Source organism: Synchiropus splendidus, chromosome 8 (assembly GCF_027744825.2).
Source record: "Synchiropus splendidus isolate RoL2022-P1 chromosome 8, RoL_Sspl_1.0, whole genome shotgun sequence".
Classification (NCBI taxonomy): Eukaryota; Metazoa; Chordata; class Actinopteri; order Syngnathiformes; family Callionymidae; genus Synchiropus; species Synchiropus splendidus.
The window spans coordinates 24,238,833-24,256,412 of NC_071341.1; the positions used below are offsets into that span (position 1 = coordinate 24,238,833).

Sequence of the window (17,580 nt, forward strand, 5' to 3'; positions counted from 1 at the left end):
ATGTAACCAAACACAGGAAGTATTTCCCTCCATAATTCACCAGCTTAACCTTGTCAGATGCCAAACCCTGCAGGAAATCAGAGGAGAAATGACGTCGAGAGGTTTCAAACAACACAAGCACAACACAGACAGCTAGTTGTAGAAATGTGCTCTGGACTCTTTTGGGTTCTGGAGAGCAGAAAGATGAAATGCGCACATTTAGGAGCCAAACAAGTTCCCGTGAGGTTGCACATGTTGCGCTAGCGAGATCCGACCCCTTTATTGAACCCTGAGCTCCTGCTGGATCAGATCACTGGTCATGATGGGTCTCGACCCAATGACACAGAGCAGCGCTCCGAGACAGAAGTCAGACAGACAGAACCAATAGAGAGAGAGAGAGAGAGACATTCAGAAAGACGTCCCGTCTCAGGCCGCAAAAAAATACAACAATTAAGTCAGGTCTGGTCATTTTCATTCCTCAGACCTTTGGCCTTCAACTCCTACACACGTAGGGAGACAAATGACTAGCGCCATTGGGTTTGGCCAACTGCTCCAGTGCAGAACACACGGTTGGAAGGCTGAGACAGCGCACATAAATCATACCTGTATTTGATCTGAGGCTCTTTGGGCTGGCTGACCATGTGACAGCAAGCATGAACGGCGTGTCTCTCTCCCCTCAAGGGGCCGCGACGGTTCACTTGATTTGTGCTGCTGGCTTTCTTTCATTTACAAATCTGTCGGAGCGAGAAGATAAAGGAAATACGGAGAGCCTCATCACGTTGTAATGTGCTTGCTAGGAGAAGAAAGATAAATCAGAGAATTATGTTTAAAAAATAATCACCATCAATAAAGTATTATTATTAATATATATATATATATATAAAATGTATATAATTATATTAAAATATGGCCAATCAATGGACATGAAAGATTTGTTAATGCTGCAAATATAAAACAATGTCACATGCTGTTGATATATCCTGTTTTCTGCTTTTTTTGGCTTTAAAAATTTTGACACCTGCGATAAATCAGCCGTTGTTTTTTTTTTGTTTTTTTATTAATTCATTCAAATCTACATTTTGATGTCTACGTTTCACAAACATTGAAGCAACTCAAACTAACACAAACTTTGTGTTTGTCAGTTTTGTGTTTAATTGTCCCTCGACTATTTTAGCATCAGAACAGACGCTCATTCTATTCGTTTCTCTCAATGGTTTCTTAGGGCCTTAAAACAGCACCTTTCTTGTGCGAGAGATGGGATTACCACACGCATTAGTATACAGTAAATTACAATTTCAACCCAGCCTGCCAACAAACAAAAACAACACACACACACACAGCATCTCCATCTGCTCACGTGGGAGATTGCAATACGACACTTCAATTGTCCGTCAAAGTTTCCACCAACTCAATTTCATGTTTTAGAACCCGACTTTGTTTTCCTCTTTCCAGGGGCAGCTTGAAAACCCCGGAGGTTTGCTTAGTGAGGCTAAATAAGAATTGTGTATTTCATCAGAGCGAGCGAGCGAGCGAGGCCCTGTGGTACAGCACAGCTGTCGTGGAGTTTCCTCTCCTGCAGTCGCAAGACATTTTAACTTCTTTTGTATGGATGGTTGAAAGTCTCCTGCCTGCACCAGCTGACACGTGCAGGAGCTGATCAAATAAGGTCGGACCAATTGTGTTTGTCAAGAAGAGGATGAAATCCTGCAGACATCTACACATTTATTGGCTTCCTTCTCCGTTCAGAAAACACACGTTATTCGATTTTGAGGAAAATATTTCATAAAGAAATGAACTTCAGGCCGTTTCCTTGTCGATGGGGGATGAAAATGGCTATAAAAACCCCAGTGTGGCAACAGTTGTACAACAGCTCCGCTCATGACCATTTTCTTTTCTATTTTCACATGACTACACTGACTCCCAGTCTGTTTTCCAAAACTCTCATGGAGCACATTTAGCATCTCATGAGAGTAGTAATTTGACTCCACAACCAGACACCCTTTTTGTTTTTTCACTCCAAAGATAATCCCAACAGGGATCCTTCAGGAGTGGGACAAAATAACGGCAACACCTTCACACTATAAAAGCTATAAAAGCATGAAGGTTATGTTGTCCCACCCCTGAGTGTATCAACTGCCAAATAACCAGGAAAAGAAAGTTGATCGACCGAGCATCACCACATACAGCTGCCTAGTTCTATAAATACAGAAATAACCCTCACTGTCCAAGATGACATTTTCACCCTCGGTGATGGGGAGAGGGCGACGTTGTTCCTCAAATAAACAAGGCGTGTGAAAGTGTGAGGAGTAATGGCTAGAGACGATGAAATATTACAGTCATCTGAGAGACAGGCAGACGGACAGGAACTCGGCACGAGGGAACAAGACCCTGCCAGAAAGTAATCCATAAAGACTGCCGGATGTCAAAGGGCATTCTCACGATAATGACTCATCATCACTCAGTGGTGTCTCTGCAGCATGTGTACGTGTACGTGTGTGTTGCGGGACTTGAGTCTCATTAGAGAAGCATGTTATTTTATCAGTGCACTGCCAAAATACTGTCAGTTCAAGCCTTACTTAACATCATTGAACCAGGCGTGTGAAGGTGGAACTGACCTGACCAAGTGGGACTTGTGTTCCCGGCTCTTTCAGGGTTGGGACACTTCTGAACCGTTACTGGAATGGAGCTCAGGCTTTTAGCCCGGGCGTGTCCCAGCGTCCCGTGGACCCCCAAACGTGAAAAATAGGACACCCATTTCTTTTTCAGATGGACACCCTAAATTTTTAAATCAGTGCCTGCGTAATGCCCCAATCGTCGTCTCAGAAAAGGAAGTTTCCACGCGATGTTTTCGCTGAATATGACGTCTCAACCCTGCAGCGGCACCGTAACCTGGGCCACCGCGGACGACCAAAATCTGGCAATTTGCGACACTCGCGTTTTCATCCCCAGCACAGTTCTCACATAGCGAGTACTGCGCTGGGGAGTTCTTGCAGCGTCTGCCGAACAACTTGTACATGTTTTATGTAAGGAAATATTGACAGCTGCTGCCGTCCTTTTTCATCTATTGGCTATAAAACATTTTCCACACCAAATCTTTGTGTGAAAAATAAAAAAAACACAAGACGGACAACAGCTTCTTCTTAAAGGAAAAACAGGTCAGAATTGTTTTGTTGTTTGAATGTGAGAAAGTTCAGAAGACCAGAGATTGACAGCTGATAAAACTCTGTGCTGGTCTTGCATCACTATAGGAAAGAAGATGAACAGAACTGTTGACCAGACAGCATGTAGCAAGGCTAATAATCCTGATTTTCATGAATCAGGGTCAGTTCTCTGAAGGGGAGAGTCCCATCCTCATCCCTTCTTCAGAGCAGGAGAGCGAGGAAGAGGCTCCATCAAGAAGAAGAAGTGGAGGTGCAGCTGCTTGAGAAACATACCTCCAGACCCCCAGGCGTTTCAGCATTAGGAATTTGTTATTGTGACAGCATTTAGGACATTTGATGCAATATGTTTGCTTTTATAAAGTTCGAAGTTACTTTTGTACAAATACAGCTTTTTAACACAGCCAGTTATGTTAGTGGACAACATCCGCCCTGGTGTGTGGTGGAATCCACATGAGTTTAGGGCACAGTCTCAAAGTGCTGCAAGGGACTATTTTTATTATTATAACTACTTGTTTCAAAATTTCCACTGTAACCCAGCATAACCGAGTGATGCCCCCGTGACCAGAAACCTCTTTTTTTTTTTCTTTTTTTTCTTGAGTGAGTAGTAATTCATAGTTCAGAGGCAAGTCCCACTGTATTTATGGTTTCCTGCCACGGTGGAAACATACAGTTCACATCGCACCTGAATTTAAAGAAAGACACCTGTTTTAAAAAATCTCTTTTCATGTGGAATAGAAAAGAGTCTGTCATGAATGAGTTGTGCACGGCCACCTCTCAAGTCAAATCTGCTCTTCAACAGCATCAATACACCACTGCCAACAGCCCTCCATTCCTTCCATTTCTTTACATTTCTTCTTTCCTTTCTGCAGCTTTGGTCACCGATTGCTGATGCGTTTGGCTGCTTCTATGCTCAGTAATGACCGGCCCTGCTAACCAGCCGCTAACTCGGCCTGCCCTCTCAGAGATTGAACTGTCATATGGCAGCGATTGATGGCGGCCAAAGACAGGGACTCCCACCTGCAACATCCCCCCAGACCTGCCCAGCTCCGTCCCATCCCCTCTCAGCCCACGCTGCCATGTACGCGCATGAGTTGTGTCCATATTGCTCATAAGAATGGATAAATATTAAAGCATGTGTCACTGTCCAAGTTTATAGGTACAGATAAATCAAACGCAGACTGCTGCCCTGAGGTTATTCATTTTGACTCCAGTAGCAAACAGGACTGGCATCGGAGAATGAAAGGGGAGAGAAGAGACCTTCCATTCTCAAGGGACTCTTACATGTCAAAGTCACAGCCCAAAACACTGCCACATCAGGCGCTACTACTCGGACTACTGCATAACTCTGGGTACATGTACAAGCACAGGTAGATGGGCAAATGGCCTGAGTGTTGAGAGTTTACTGTGACTACATGGAGTTTGAAGTGAAATGAAGTCGAACTGATGACAGCAACGGTTCAAGGACGAGCCGGCAGAGTAGGACCGACTCTCATGCAGGTGTGAGAACTCGATGGACTTGAAGGTACCTACAACAAGGCCCCACTTTTCTCTGTAACGGGCACTCACAAGTGTTGAGGATGTAATAGTGCAGTGACAGAGCCAGGGTCCAATCCCGTCCCACAGCAGCATCCCCGTGCAGGTGGGGGCTCTCGTCTTGACAGGGTGGAGCACTTCCAGCAGGTGACAGCCCAACATCTGGCTTGTGTCCACATCTACCCTGGGTAGGTTCAAAGCTCCACACAAGGTCAGACAACGCCCAGTTACCAGCATCAAATGACCACTCTACTAATCTACTAAAGCAACAGTTTGGACAATTGAATGCTACATTCTTGTGTCATGATGGAAACCACCAAGCGGCTTTGCCAGCGTTGCTGGTTGGATGACGCTGGATGCAGCGTACAGTTGATGGTCCAGTTTTTCGTCCTTCCAGTGTGTGGCAGCCATTAAAGTACAGCTGTGCTGGGCTCAACATCTGTCAAGCCCCGCGTCGTCCAAGCTTCTACATTTTGTGGTGTGGCGGTTTCAGAAGGTTTGCAAACTATACTACACAAATTTCGTTTTGGTCTTCTAAAAACTCGTCAGCCTCGATCTAAACACCAACATGAGTCAGTCACCTACAATCTGCAGTTCAGCCCAGCACACTCAAATTCAGTGGGTGACGTCTGTGGGTCCCAGATTTCATTGGCCACCACCCTAAGACTTGATGGCATTTTTCCATTTCATCATTTGATATAGGCACATGCAGAACTGAAGTAAATGAGCATCATTATTACATTTACAACTACAAACTCTTCCTGATACGGGCGTTCATGCTGTGGTGACAGTAACAGTCACTTCTTGTAGGCTCCCACAACTATTCAGCTTCCATACATGGCGGTCCCCTCCGGTTCCACATAGTCACGATTGCACCATGATCTTTCACTTCGTGAGCTCTCTTTAGCGCTTCACGCAGCCTGTACGTGACAGCATATGTTCCTCTTCAAAGCCTAGCCAAGTGGGCTGTTTGGTCTAGTCTTGCTCAGTGTATCTGTTGATCCTACAGCTTGCAGCCCACACGGCTGTCGCTTGTTGTCCTTGGCTTCCCATCCGCCAACTGTCAGCACAGTATCTCCTTGCTCCTTATCCTGATGAATGGGAAGTTTCCAGAAGTTTTCATGGGCATGTTCCAGCGCTTTATCAACAGGGATGGAGGGGAAAACAAGGCTTTATCATCAGCACACTTGGCGCCCCCGAAAAGATGGGCAGAGACAGTTGATCACGTTTAAGATGCTGCTGCTGAATGAGGGTACTAAACTAACTAGGGACCAAGTGAAATTGAAACTAAAAGTGGTACTGGGGAAGAAAAGGAAAACAATCCAAGAGACCAAGTAGAAACGTGGCGAGAATAATCCCTGGCGAGGAGAACTTGTGAGTATCAGGCCAGGAGGGGATCTCTTGGTGTGTGAAACCTCCATCAAATCGATTAGCTTGTCCACTGACCCGGTGAGCGGAGGGCCCGCACAATCCCCCTCATCCTGCCTCAAGTCTTGACACAGACGTCCGAGCCCCAGACGGCCCTGTGCGGACACTGACGGGAACAAAGTGGGGAACTCTTGTCAAGCCGAAGCCCTGAAGCTGCAGCAAAACAACAAGCAGGCTTTAATGCCTCGCCGCGCTCTGATTCCACAGGAGACCCGAAAGTGTTCGGGAGAATGAGGACACTCCATACAGCTACTTTCGACTGAGACAAAACCGAGGTATTCACAAGAGAAAGATGTCCTCAGTAGAATTAACCAGCAACAAACTGAATTGACATCGACATCTAAAATAGACTTGAAACTATCACGTGAGCGTAATGGGCAAATATAATTGAACCCAAATATTCCTCGGTCATCTTGAGTCAGAGATAAGAAGCTCCCGCTGGATCAACTTCCACCTGTTGACATTCTGCTGAACAGCTCTCTGTCGTTTTATCACCTTGTTTTCCTCACAGTTTCCTCTGGCAGATCACGCTTTGATTTCTGTCTCATTGTGGCGCGGCTGACCTCAGAGGTCGCGGAGTGGAAAGAAGTGGATGTGGCGCTGGTCAAGCGCTAGTCTGCGTTAGAATAATATTTCTACGGTGCTTTTAAGGATGCTAACTCTAATCAAAACAGGACATCCTGAGGAGGGCCGCGCTCTCTCCCAGCCGGCCCGCGCTCACTGGCTGCTGCATGTTTTTGTCTCTGTAGCGCAGCCACAATCCCAGGAAGCTGCGAGAAGGCTTCATCAAAGCTCTAAGCGGGGGGCCCGGGCTGCAGGATGACTGGAATGTGGTGTGGAAAGGAATCTCTACTGTCCTATTGTTCCCTTGTTTCCTCGGTCTCATCACACGTCCACTTCACTTACAGGTAGGCAGCGCTAATCAGCACTGCATTCCTTTCAGCGTGCACATTCTTTCCTTCGCTGTGACCCCAGCTGACCAGCAACACACGCGCACACAGCGTGCATGGCCATACCTATAGTGAGGGGATGTGCAAGTATGGAAGGCAACCTCTTATCAGCCGACACACACACAGAAGCCTCCTCCTCCTCCTCAAGTGGACCACACTGGGCGTCGAGGACTAGTGTCCACGGGTGTGTTGACAGGGAGATGGACGTTCCAATGAAGAATCAGCTGAAGCGCTCTGAACGTCATTCAACCGTAATTCGCAGTTTGCTTCTGACTGTACACCCAACGTCGGTGTGACCTGGTCAACGTGACTGAAGCCAAGACTGTTGAGTATATTGGATCCATGAAAGATGTTTGTTCCCTTCCAACAGAGCTTCATCAGGAGCTCCTGGTCTCTCATCACAATGGCACGTTGGGCTTCCAATGGCTGAGTGAGCCCGGATACATAGCACTGCACTAGTCATGTCAATTGAATTAACAAGTTTGTTTTTCATGGCAATTTAAGTCAGTCAAGTTTTAACAGAAGGCGTATTTCCCGCTGCTGACTCTGCACATAAGGGCACATTACTATCATCCGGAGCAGGCAGATGAAGGAGAAGAAGCAAACAAACGTCCAACAGCAAGCTTCTGCTTTTCATGTCCTCGCCTCATCTCTCCTCATCTCTCCTCCTCATCTCTCCTCATCTCTCCTCATCTCTCCTCCTCATCTCTCCTCATCTCTCCTCATCTCTCCTCCTCATCTCTCCTCATCTCTCCTCCTCATCTCTCCTCCTCTCTCCTCATCTCTCCTCCTCATCTCTCATCTCTCCTCCTCATCTCTCCTCATCTCTCCTCATCTCTCCTCCTCATCTCTCCTCATCTCTCCTCATCTCTCCTCCTCATCTCTCCTCCTCATCTCTCATCTCTCCTCATCTCTTCATCTCTCCTCGTCTCCTCATCTCTCCTCTCTCCTCATCTCTCCTCCTCATCTCTCATCTCTCCTCATCTCTCATCTCTCCTCATCTCTCATCTCTCCTCATCTCTCATCTCTCATCTCTCCTCATCTCTCATCTGTCATCTCTCCTCATCTCTCCTCTCTCATCTCTCCTCCTCATCCCTCCTCTCTCCTCCTCTCTCCTCATCTCTCCTCCTCATCTCTCCTCCTCCTCTCTCCTCATCTCTCCTCCTCCTCTCTCCTCTTCTCATCTCTCCTCCTCATCTCTCCTCCTCTCTCCTCCTCATCTCTCCCGTCTCCTCATCTCTCCCGTCTCCTCATCTCTCCTCCTCATCTCTCCTCCTCATCTCTCCTCCTCCTCTCTCCTCCTCCTCTCTCCTCCTCATCTCTCCTCCTCCTCTCTCCTCCTCCTCTCTCCTCCTCGTCTCTCCTCCTCCTCTCTCCTCCGCGTCTCTCCTCCTCCTCTCTCATCTCTCCTCATCTCTCCTCATCTCTCATCTCTCCTCATCCGTCCTCATCTCCTCCTCTCTCATCTCTCCTCATCTCTCCTCCTCATCTCTCCTCCTCCTCATCTCTCCTCCTCCTCTCTCCTCTTCTCATCTCTCCTCCTCATCTCTCCTCCTCTCTCCTCCTCCTCTCTCCTCATCTCATCTCTCCTCCTCATCTCTCCTCCTCTCTCATCTCTCCTCCTCATCTCTCATCTTTCCTCATCTCTCCTCCTCTCTCCTCATCTCATCTCTCCTCCTCATCTCTCCTCCTCTCTCATCTCTCCTCCTCATCTCTCATCTTTCCTCATCTCTCCTCCTCTCTCCTCATCTGTCCTCCTCTCTCCTCCTCCTCTCTCCTCGTCTCTCCTCCTCTCCTCCTCATCTCTCCTCCTCCTCCTCTCTCCTCCTCGTCTCTCCTCATCTCTCCTCCTCCTCTCTCCTCCTCCTCTCTCCTCCTCCTCTCTCCTCCTCGTCTCTCCTCCTCCTCTCTCCTCCGCGTCTCTCCTCCTCCTCTCTCATCTCTCCTCATCTCTCATCTCTCCTCATCCGTCCTCATCTCCTCCTCTCTCATCTCTCCTCCTCTCTCCTCCTCATCTCTCCTCCTCTCTCATCTCTCCTTCTCCTCTCTCCTCCTCATCTCTCCTCATCTCTCCTCCTCATCTCTCCTCCTCCTCATCTCTCCTCCTCCTCTCTCCTCTTCTCATCTCTCCTCCTCTCTCCTCCTCCTCTCTCCTCATCTCATCTCTCCTCCTCATCTCTCCTCCTCTCTCATCTCTCCTCCTCATCTCTCATCTTTCCTCATCTCTCCTCCTCTCTCCTCATCTCATCTCTCCTCCTCATCTCTCCTCCTCTCTCATCTCTCCTCCTCATCTCTCATCTTTCCTCATCTCTCCTCCTCTCTCCTCATCTGTCCTCCTCTCTCCTCCTCCTCTCTCCTCGTCTCTCCTCCTCTCCTCCTCTCTCCTCCTCATCTCTCCTCCTCCTCCTCTCTCCTCCTCGTCTCTCCTCATCTCTCCTCTCTCCTCATCTCTCCTCCTCCTCTCTCCTCCTCATCTCTCCTCCTCCTCTCTCCTCCTCGTCTCTCCTCCTCCTCTCTCATCTCTCCTCATCTCTCCTCCTCCTCTCTCATCTCTCCTCATCTCATCTCTCCTCATCCCTCCTCATCTCCTCTCTCCTCATCTCTCCTCTCCCCTCTCATCTCTCATCTCTCCTCCTCTCATCTCTCCTCCTCTCTCCTCCTCCTCTCTCCTCCTCATCTCTCCTCCTCCTCTCTCCTCCTCGTCTCTCCTCCTCCTCTCTCATCTCTCCTCATCTCATCTCTCCTCATCCCTCCTCATCTCCTCATCTCTCCTCCTCTCTCCTCTCTCCTCATCTCTCCTCTCCCCTCTCATCTCTCATCTCTCCTCCTCTCATCTCTCCTCCTCTCTCCTCCTCCTCTCTCCTCTCTCCTCCTCTCTCCTCATCTCTCCTCCTCATCTCTCCTCCTCTCTCATCTCTCCTTCTCCTCTCTCCTCCTCTCCTCTCCTCATCTCTCCTCCTCCTCTCTCCTCCTCCTCTCTCATCTCTCCTCCTCGTCTCTCCTCATCTCTCCTCCTCTCTCCTCCTCCTCTCTCATCTCTCCTCCTCATCTCTCCTCCTCATCTCTCCTCATCTCTCCTCCTCCTCTCTCATCTCTCCTCATCTCTCCTCCTCTCTCCTCATCTCTCCTCATCTCTCATCTCTCCTCCTCTCTCCTCCTCCTCTCTCCTCCTCATCTCTCCTCCTCATCTCTCCTCCTCCTCTCTCCTCCTCATCTCTCCTCATCTCTCCTCCTCTCTCCTCCTCCTCTCTCCTCGTCTCTCCTCGTCGTCTCTCCTCCTCTCTCCTCCTCATCTCTCATCTCTCCTCCTCCTCCTCTCTCCTCATCTCTCCCGTCTCCTCATCTCTCCTGTCCTGCAGGGGTGACGGGTCACAGCGTTAATGAGAATGGGGAGAGAAAGTGAGCTTGTTGAAAACCACGCATGAATACACACAAAATACACAAACACAAGACGCACTCACACAGCCCTCTGCAACACCGGCTGCGGTCCCAAAGCCGTGCTCCCGCTTGTCCTCATGTGGTCCGCCTGCACCACTCACTCTTTCACCAGCAGGGGATCCACCCATGGAGATCCCCCAGCAGTTTTCTTATCGCCATGTTCCAAGAGCAATTGTTGGCTAATTCCTGTTTATAGTCATGCGCTCTACAGTGTGCAAGGGGTGGGGGCTGAGAGGAATGTGACATTTTGTTTGTCATTGCTGCACAATGGTGATTTCATTACCATCCACACACACACACACGCACCTGTACAGGAGCAACAATTAAAGTATTTTTGATTGAATGTGTTTAGTGTGCGTCAAGACAAGACAGACTTTTTCAATGTCTGTCTATTGATTTCTCTTCAACAGAGACACCACTTACACTTTCTTCAGTCGAGTTCTGTGATCAGAACAGTGAGCAAACAAGTCTTGAAAGAAAGCAACAGGCCTTGTCCAGCCAGTGGAGATTTATCCATTCTAACTCCCTCCCTTGACATGGGTGCACAATGACTCCAACCAAGTGGCATGTGACATGCAAATATATGGACACGTTAGTGCTGCCTGAAGTGACTGCAGGCTCCTTGTTCAGCCCTCATCCTCGTAAGAGCACTCAACAAAGTCAATGTAAAGTGAGTTGCGGTTGTTAACTGACGTGATACATGAGGAAAAAGTGTCCCCACCACCTGCTCCAGGTAATTGATTTGCGTATAAAATGATGGGGTTTCTTTCATTAGCTCCCAGACATCTTTCACTTTCCCCCAGCGTGGCACTACCTCACCCCCTTTGCCTGATGAATAGAGCGGGTGAAGCGCGGCATCAGCACTCTGTTGACATTCCAACTCCTCAGACATCATCATGACACACAAATCACTCTGATGTCTGGCTGAAGTTTCCAGATCAGCAATATGCCATTCACAGTGGCACCAATATGAGATGAGGGAGCCGGCAGCACGTCACGTCTTTGACAAGCGCGCGGTACAGCATCGGCAGAGTGAGACTTGCACATGCACCAAATAAGCACAGCCATGCTTGGTCAGACAGACACACACACACACACACACACACACACACACACACACAGTTGCGCGCGGGCCTGTTGATCATGAAGGCAAGAGCCGACAGACAGGAGGCCTTTGTATGGCCTTTCACTGCGTGACCTTTCAGAGGGAGAAAACATTTTTTAGAAGGTGCGAGGCTCCGTACTCATTGTTCTGTGCTGGTACCGTTTCCCAGTGGTACACGCATTGTGGTTCCCAGGCTTTACATGTTGATGCACCTCCCACCCTACAGCGCTGTTCCCACACTGTGCCGTCTGAGCTGCTGCCATTTATACCAGGCCCTCCCTAAAAACAAGAGACAACATCAGGGGGAACAAGCGCTACACCCATCTGGACATTCATTTAGAAGTCTGCGCTGTGGCGTATAGAAACATGCAGTTGGCAAATAAGCCTCGCAGTGTCAGGACGGATGCCCCCGGGGCAGGGCCCGAGACGGAACTCCTGACGGGGCCTGTGTTGTCCCTGGCTGCTTGGGACAGGGGCCATCCTTCAAGTGGGTGACAACAGTGTATAAACAAAGCACTAACCTCATCAGCTCTGTGTTTACAGCCCGGAGACTTGGTCCTGGATGACTCATTAACATCAGAGACCTTCCAAAAGAGCCATTTTCTGACAGAGGGCGGGTGAGAGGAACCCCTTTTCCCAAAGAGGAAAGTGGACGATGTGTCAGACGGATGGGGGCGTTGATAGATGAGGAGGACCAGGTCACCGTCAACTTACCCCCCCCGCCGCCCCAAATAAAAACATGTAGCTCTCACATCAACACTAACACACCATGTAGTGGATGTTCACATATTTGCACTTCATCACGATAAACCTCGACAAGTCCACAGTAGAACAACAAATATTGAAGTTTGGGATGTATTTTTTGATGTGCATGCATTTGAGCAGTCTGGTGCTAAATAAAGGCCAAATCCACTGAACATGAATAAAACTGGCTTTTTCCAGGTTTGCTTTGCCCCCCCCCCCCGACACCATTCAAGGCCAAGGTCAATGCATAGTCTTCGTGTGAGCAGACAAAAATGCTTAAGGATTGTTTTTAGGGCTCTTCTGTTTGCGCTTGCTATTACTTGAGTATCTGGGCAAATGAATAGGATGTTTACAACCACCATGGTCTGGAAAGTTGAAGCAACCATTCAATTCATTGGACCTTTAGTCAGGATAAATGTCCAGGCATGAACACTAAATCAGAGGGAGGCCTCACTTTTTTTCCAGAATTCATTCACTAACATCAATGGATCATGATCCAAATAGATGAATATCCAGTGTTAAGTGGTTTGTTTTTCCACACCATCACGAGGAGGAATGTTCAAACTGTTGGGCTTTTCCTGTGCATGTCAACAAAGACTTCTGCACAGCAACTGATGACGCCGTATCACTGGCTCCGTTTATGAGCAAACAGAAAGAGTAGCTGCGGCTCTATCGATTTAACGCCCAGCCCCTCACCGAGCGCACGGTTGTCTTTGGAGCAGGCAGAGAGCAGGGTGTTTATGGAGGGGGGACACTGTCGTCCGGCCGGTCTCACCTTTCTATTGGACCGATGTAGAAGCCGTACTAATGAGCGAGATGCGCGGGCCACTGCTGAGCTACAGGCACGAGCCCCTCATCACCTCCAGTCACAGGTCAACATCTCCTAGTTTTTGGTTTTTTGTTTTGTGGAGCGTTCACCAAGTCGTGTGGACCATCAAAGACCCTTCTCGTGGAGCCCTCAACTCGCAGGGGGGTGCAGCCTCGGCTACACTGAAGAGGCAAAAAGCAAGTTTTGTGGCGCACCACATGACATGTGGACGTGCGACTAACCAGTCCGCCACACACACACACACACACACACACACACACACACACACACACACACACACACACACACACACACACACACACACACACACACACACACACACACACACACACACACACACACACACACACACACACACACACACACACACACCAATGAGGGCTCTTTAAATATTCACTGGTGACTCTGCGCAGACCTCACTGGGGGCCGGAGCAAGTCACAACATTCCTTCACTAAAAATATATGTCTTTTCGAAAGAGAGCGAAGGTCTGAGCTTCAATAAAATCGGTTGGGAATTTTAGAATAGGAAGGCAAAGTTTGGCGCGCAATTGCGGTGAATCAGAGCGAGAGAAACGTCAGTGAAACGGCAATCCAAACGAAAACACAATCGGCCTGCACGATCGAAGACAATCTGAAGTCACACGTGGTCAGTCGATGAGGAAAGCAACTTTTTATTACAACAGAAATCCAGAATATTCAGGTGTTACACAGCGACCGACAGAAAACACGCAGCACAGATGAAATCACGCACTTGTAAATTCACCAACCCAAGTCAACGTCGCATGAAAACAAAACAAAAAAACAAAGCTCGTCAATGAAATCGGGGAAGAAAGGCGACTTCCACACACTCACAGCAGCTCCTCTCCCGCAACACGTGAACCTCAAAAGTCCAGCCGCTGGATCCAGGCTCGGAGCTGCCGCAGCAAGTCCAGCATCCACACACACGCACGCACGCACGCACGCACAGCCGGTGCGCTGCGACCCGCGACACCACAGCGCCCACTACATGCAAACCGGCCGTCTCTCGCAGAAAGTTCCCTCAAGTTTTCACGTCGGACTTTTCAGCGAAGCGGTTGGAAGATGCGCTCGTGATCTGCCGGACAGCGTTTCGGCGAAAGTTTCTCACCCCAGATGAGACGACCAACTGTCATGAGATGACATCGACAGGTAGCGCAGAGAAGAGAAAGAATGAAAAAGGGATGTGACACCTACTCGTGGCCAGTTTCCGCGCCCTGCCTTTGGACCTCATGGTGCCAGTCTCGCTGCGCGCGTTTGGACTTTTCCTTGGATCTTTTCTCCTCCTTTTTGTTTTTGCCCCTGTCCCACTATTTCTCCTGGTTTCTCAATCCAAACGCGCGATCTCTCCAGCATTGTCAGTCTGGACACCTTCGCACATGCGCACACCCCCCCCCATCCCAAAAGGAGAAAAAAAAACGGCCGAGAGCAAGTGGCACACAGAAGAGGGAAAAGTTCCGAGCGATGGATCCCGAGGCTTCGTCGTGATATTAAAACATTTTACAACGTCGTTTCGTGCAATATAGAGGCGTCTAATGAAAGAAATGAAGAAAATGACAAAATAATGTAAAGTGTCCAAAAATAACGCGTTATTTCTGTCACGTGCTTTTTACGATCAATTCAACGATTTGATCCTTGAAAAGATCCATTTCTATATACTTCATTTGACGATGCCTTCACCTGCCCCTCCCGAGGTTGGAACCCACATCAGTTTACACTGGTCATAGCTGTAATTATCGCGACGCAAAAATAATGTCTTCCGAATAATCAGCTATCAAGGTGCATTTATGTGGGGAAAAATGATGCTGTGGAGGTGTGGGAAATATGGAGACATGGCGTGCGCGCGAACTCTCCTGAAGGGTAGAAATAAAGCCGTTAGTAATGTAGAAAAAAGAAAGAGAGTTCGGCGCTTCTTAAACCAGACCGCGAAGTAACGTTTCAATGACGGCTCAAAGTCTCTCTGGCATACGATACCTATGTTCTTACATCCAAATGTTTCAGATGTCCGCTCGGTTTCAATGGTACCTTCATATTATTTTCTTGATAACCAATCATAATAATAACAATCAACATTTTTGCATTGTACCAGAGTATCAGAAAGACCATTTTAAATGACAGTGCTGCGATGTTAAGACTTGGTTTTCTTGCTAAAACGTGTTACAGTGTGCAGTCACCATCGAACTGGAACCCCGTTGTTGCTCCCTCAACCTTGACACTGAGGTCACAGGAACTGGTCAGCTGACTCGACTTCGAACAACGGCAATAAAAACGAAACAAAACGGAATAACACCATCAAAAGCAAAACCGAGAAGACCTTTTAAAACGCGTGTCCAAAACAGGAGGATTCCCTCATCAGTCGCAGGTGTGCTGATGTGGATCAGCACGAGGAAACGCAGCCAGAGGTTTGGCAACTTCAAACAGGCTGCATCGACATTTTGCAGGGACGTGGCCCTCGTTACAAACGTCCAGACACATTTTGTCACGCGTTTTGATAACGTCCTTGAAACAGTCGCGCGCTCGATGAGGTTCAACTATATTATACTTCATTGTGGTTCTACCTCACGCCTCGGCTGGAACCACGCGCACGGTGCCATCAAGTCCCGCGTGTGTGCGAGAGCGCGCACCCGCTCGATGAAAACGGTTTTATGTTACCGTGATAAGTCCTCCTCCTTCGCCCCACCGTCACCTGTGAGAGGCACCTCTCCATACACCTGGTATCATGAGGCCCCGAACCCTGCGGGCGGCGCCATGCGCTACAATTATGATAAATGAATTGAGTCCGAGGGCCCAGTGGTTCAAGCCAAACTGGGCACCACAGACCATGGACATAAATCCCTGGGTTTGTGAGAAGTGACACAACATAATAAGGGCTTCCAGTGACGACAGTCCTCTGCGCTGGATGGCGGACATGGAGCCGCGGGCCAAAGGGACAAGTGAGTGGCGACCGAGCGACCTTCAGCAGCATCATCGATCTCGTGATCCAAAAGGATATTTGTGATTACGATGCCCAAGCAAGTGTGCTGAAGAGTCCGGAAGAAATAGCGGGTACACACGAAGACAGCTGTTTTTGAGGCAGACCATAAATAGAAAAAAAAAAAAACATATTAAAATAGCTACATTACAAAGCAGCGTTTTATAGCGCAGCCAAACGACAATATATATAACAGCCTATGCTCCTGTCCGAAAAGAAATAAATAAGAACATAAAAGAACAAAACTGGTTCACGATAGGGAACACATCTTGTAGTCATTATTTACAATAATATGTTGAACATGTCAGAAATGATTTCAAACAATAAAGCAAATATAAACGCAGTGACAAAGTATGACGCTATTGTAAAAGTGTAAATATTGAAAGCAAGTATAAAATACTTAGATGACCGAAAATAACAAAAACAAATCACTTGTCAAGATGACACCATTTCTAAGAACGAAAGGAGAATCAATTGTTGATGTCACCGTGTCCACTTAAATGCGTTGCTTATAGCGCTACAAATGCAATTTAGCACGCTGTCTTAGTGAATGCCAGTGAGCATGTATCGTGATGTTATTCTTGGAGACGACACCCAACAGCAGTCCGTTGGCCGGTACAGCTGCGGCCTTCGTTCAGCCTGCGCGCCCACGAACGGGCCACCGGCAGCGGACCAGAGCGCCAGAGTGGCAGCGCTGAGGCTGGTGTTTGACTGCCCTCTAGTGGGCGCCAACCTGTTCATGTTTGCTCCTCAATGAGTGACCTTCTCGGTGCACTGAGGAGCGACCGTGAGACGTTCAGCAGGACGTAAATGTGAGGTTTCATGATGAGGGGGATGTTTGATGGACCAAGGCGGAGGACTACAGATCGATGACCTGCACGCGTGCATTTGAACAACGTGTGTTTGGCCCAAGGAGACGGGTTATTTGTTGAAGTGGTATGGATACTTGGTGTCGACCGTGCAGGTACTTATCTGTGAGAGCAGCGGATGATCAGAGATGAGCCGGTCAAGTCACCCCCATTCATCCAGTGGTTTCTACGGACGCGTCAACACAGAGAAGTGGCAGGTAGTCGATGAGTCTGTCCATCCGCTTTATTTATCTCGGTTTCCAGTAAGTGCACGGCCCTTGTCAAGTTCCCGCTTGCTGGGCAATTAAGGGAAGACACAAATGAATGAGATGCTCAAGTCAAGGGAATAAAGCCGACGCCGTGGCGTCTTCTTCTGACCCACACAGAGCGTGTCTGTGGTCTGAAGAGCACTGCAGACACGCTCTGACACATTCCACAGCTATGGTGAACGCATGACACTCGACAGTGCTCAAAAGGGAACTTGCTCGCGCCATTGTAAACAGTCAACAAGGTCAAATCATATATGAATCCTCATGAAAACGACTTGTCTGAATGACAAATCTCTAACACCAGGGGCTT

At 48.4% G+C, this 17,580-nt stretch overlaps 1 protein-coding gene across 7 annotated transcripts in view; it reads right to left on the reverse strand.

The window, feature by feature from the left end:
• mecom (MDS1 and EVI1 complex locus) overlaps positions 1-14,518 on the reverse strand; it is a 109,280-nt gene extending 94,762 nt beyond the window's left edge. For all 7 annotated transcript variants that reach the window (XM_053873078.1, XM_053873083.1, XM_053873082.1 and 4 more), the window contains exon 1: positions 14,380-14,518. In XM_053873078.1, the coding sequence (XP_053729053.1) occupies positions 14,380-14,416 (37 nt within the window). In that variant the 5' untranslated portion in view covers positions 14,417-14,518. The remainder of the gene's footprint in view (positions 1-14,379) is intronic.
• Positions 14,519-17,580: the final 3,062 nt, after the last annotated feature.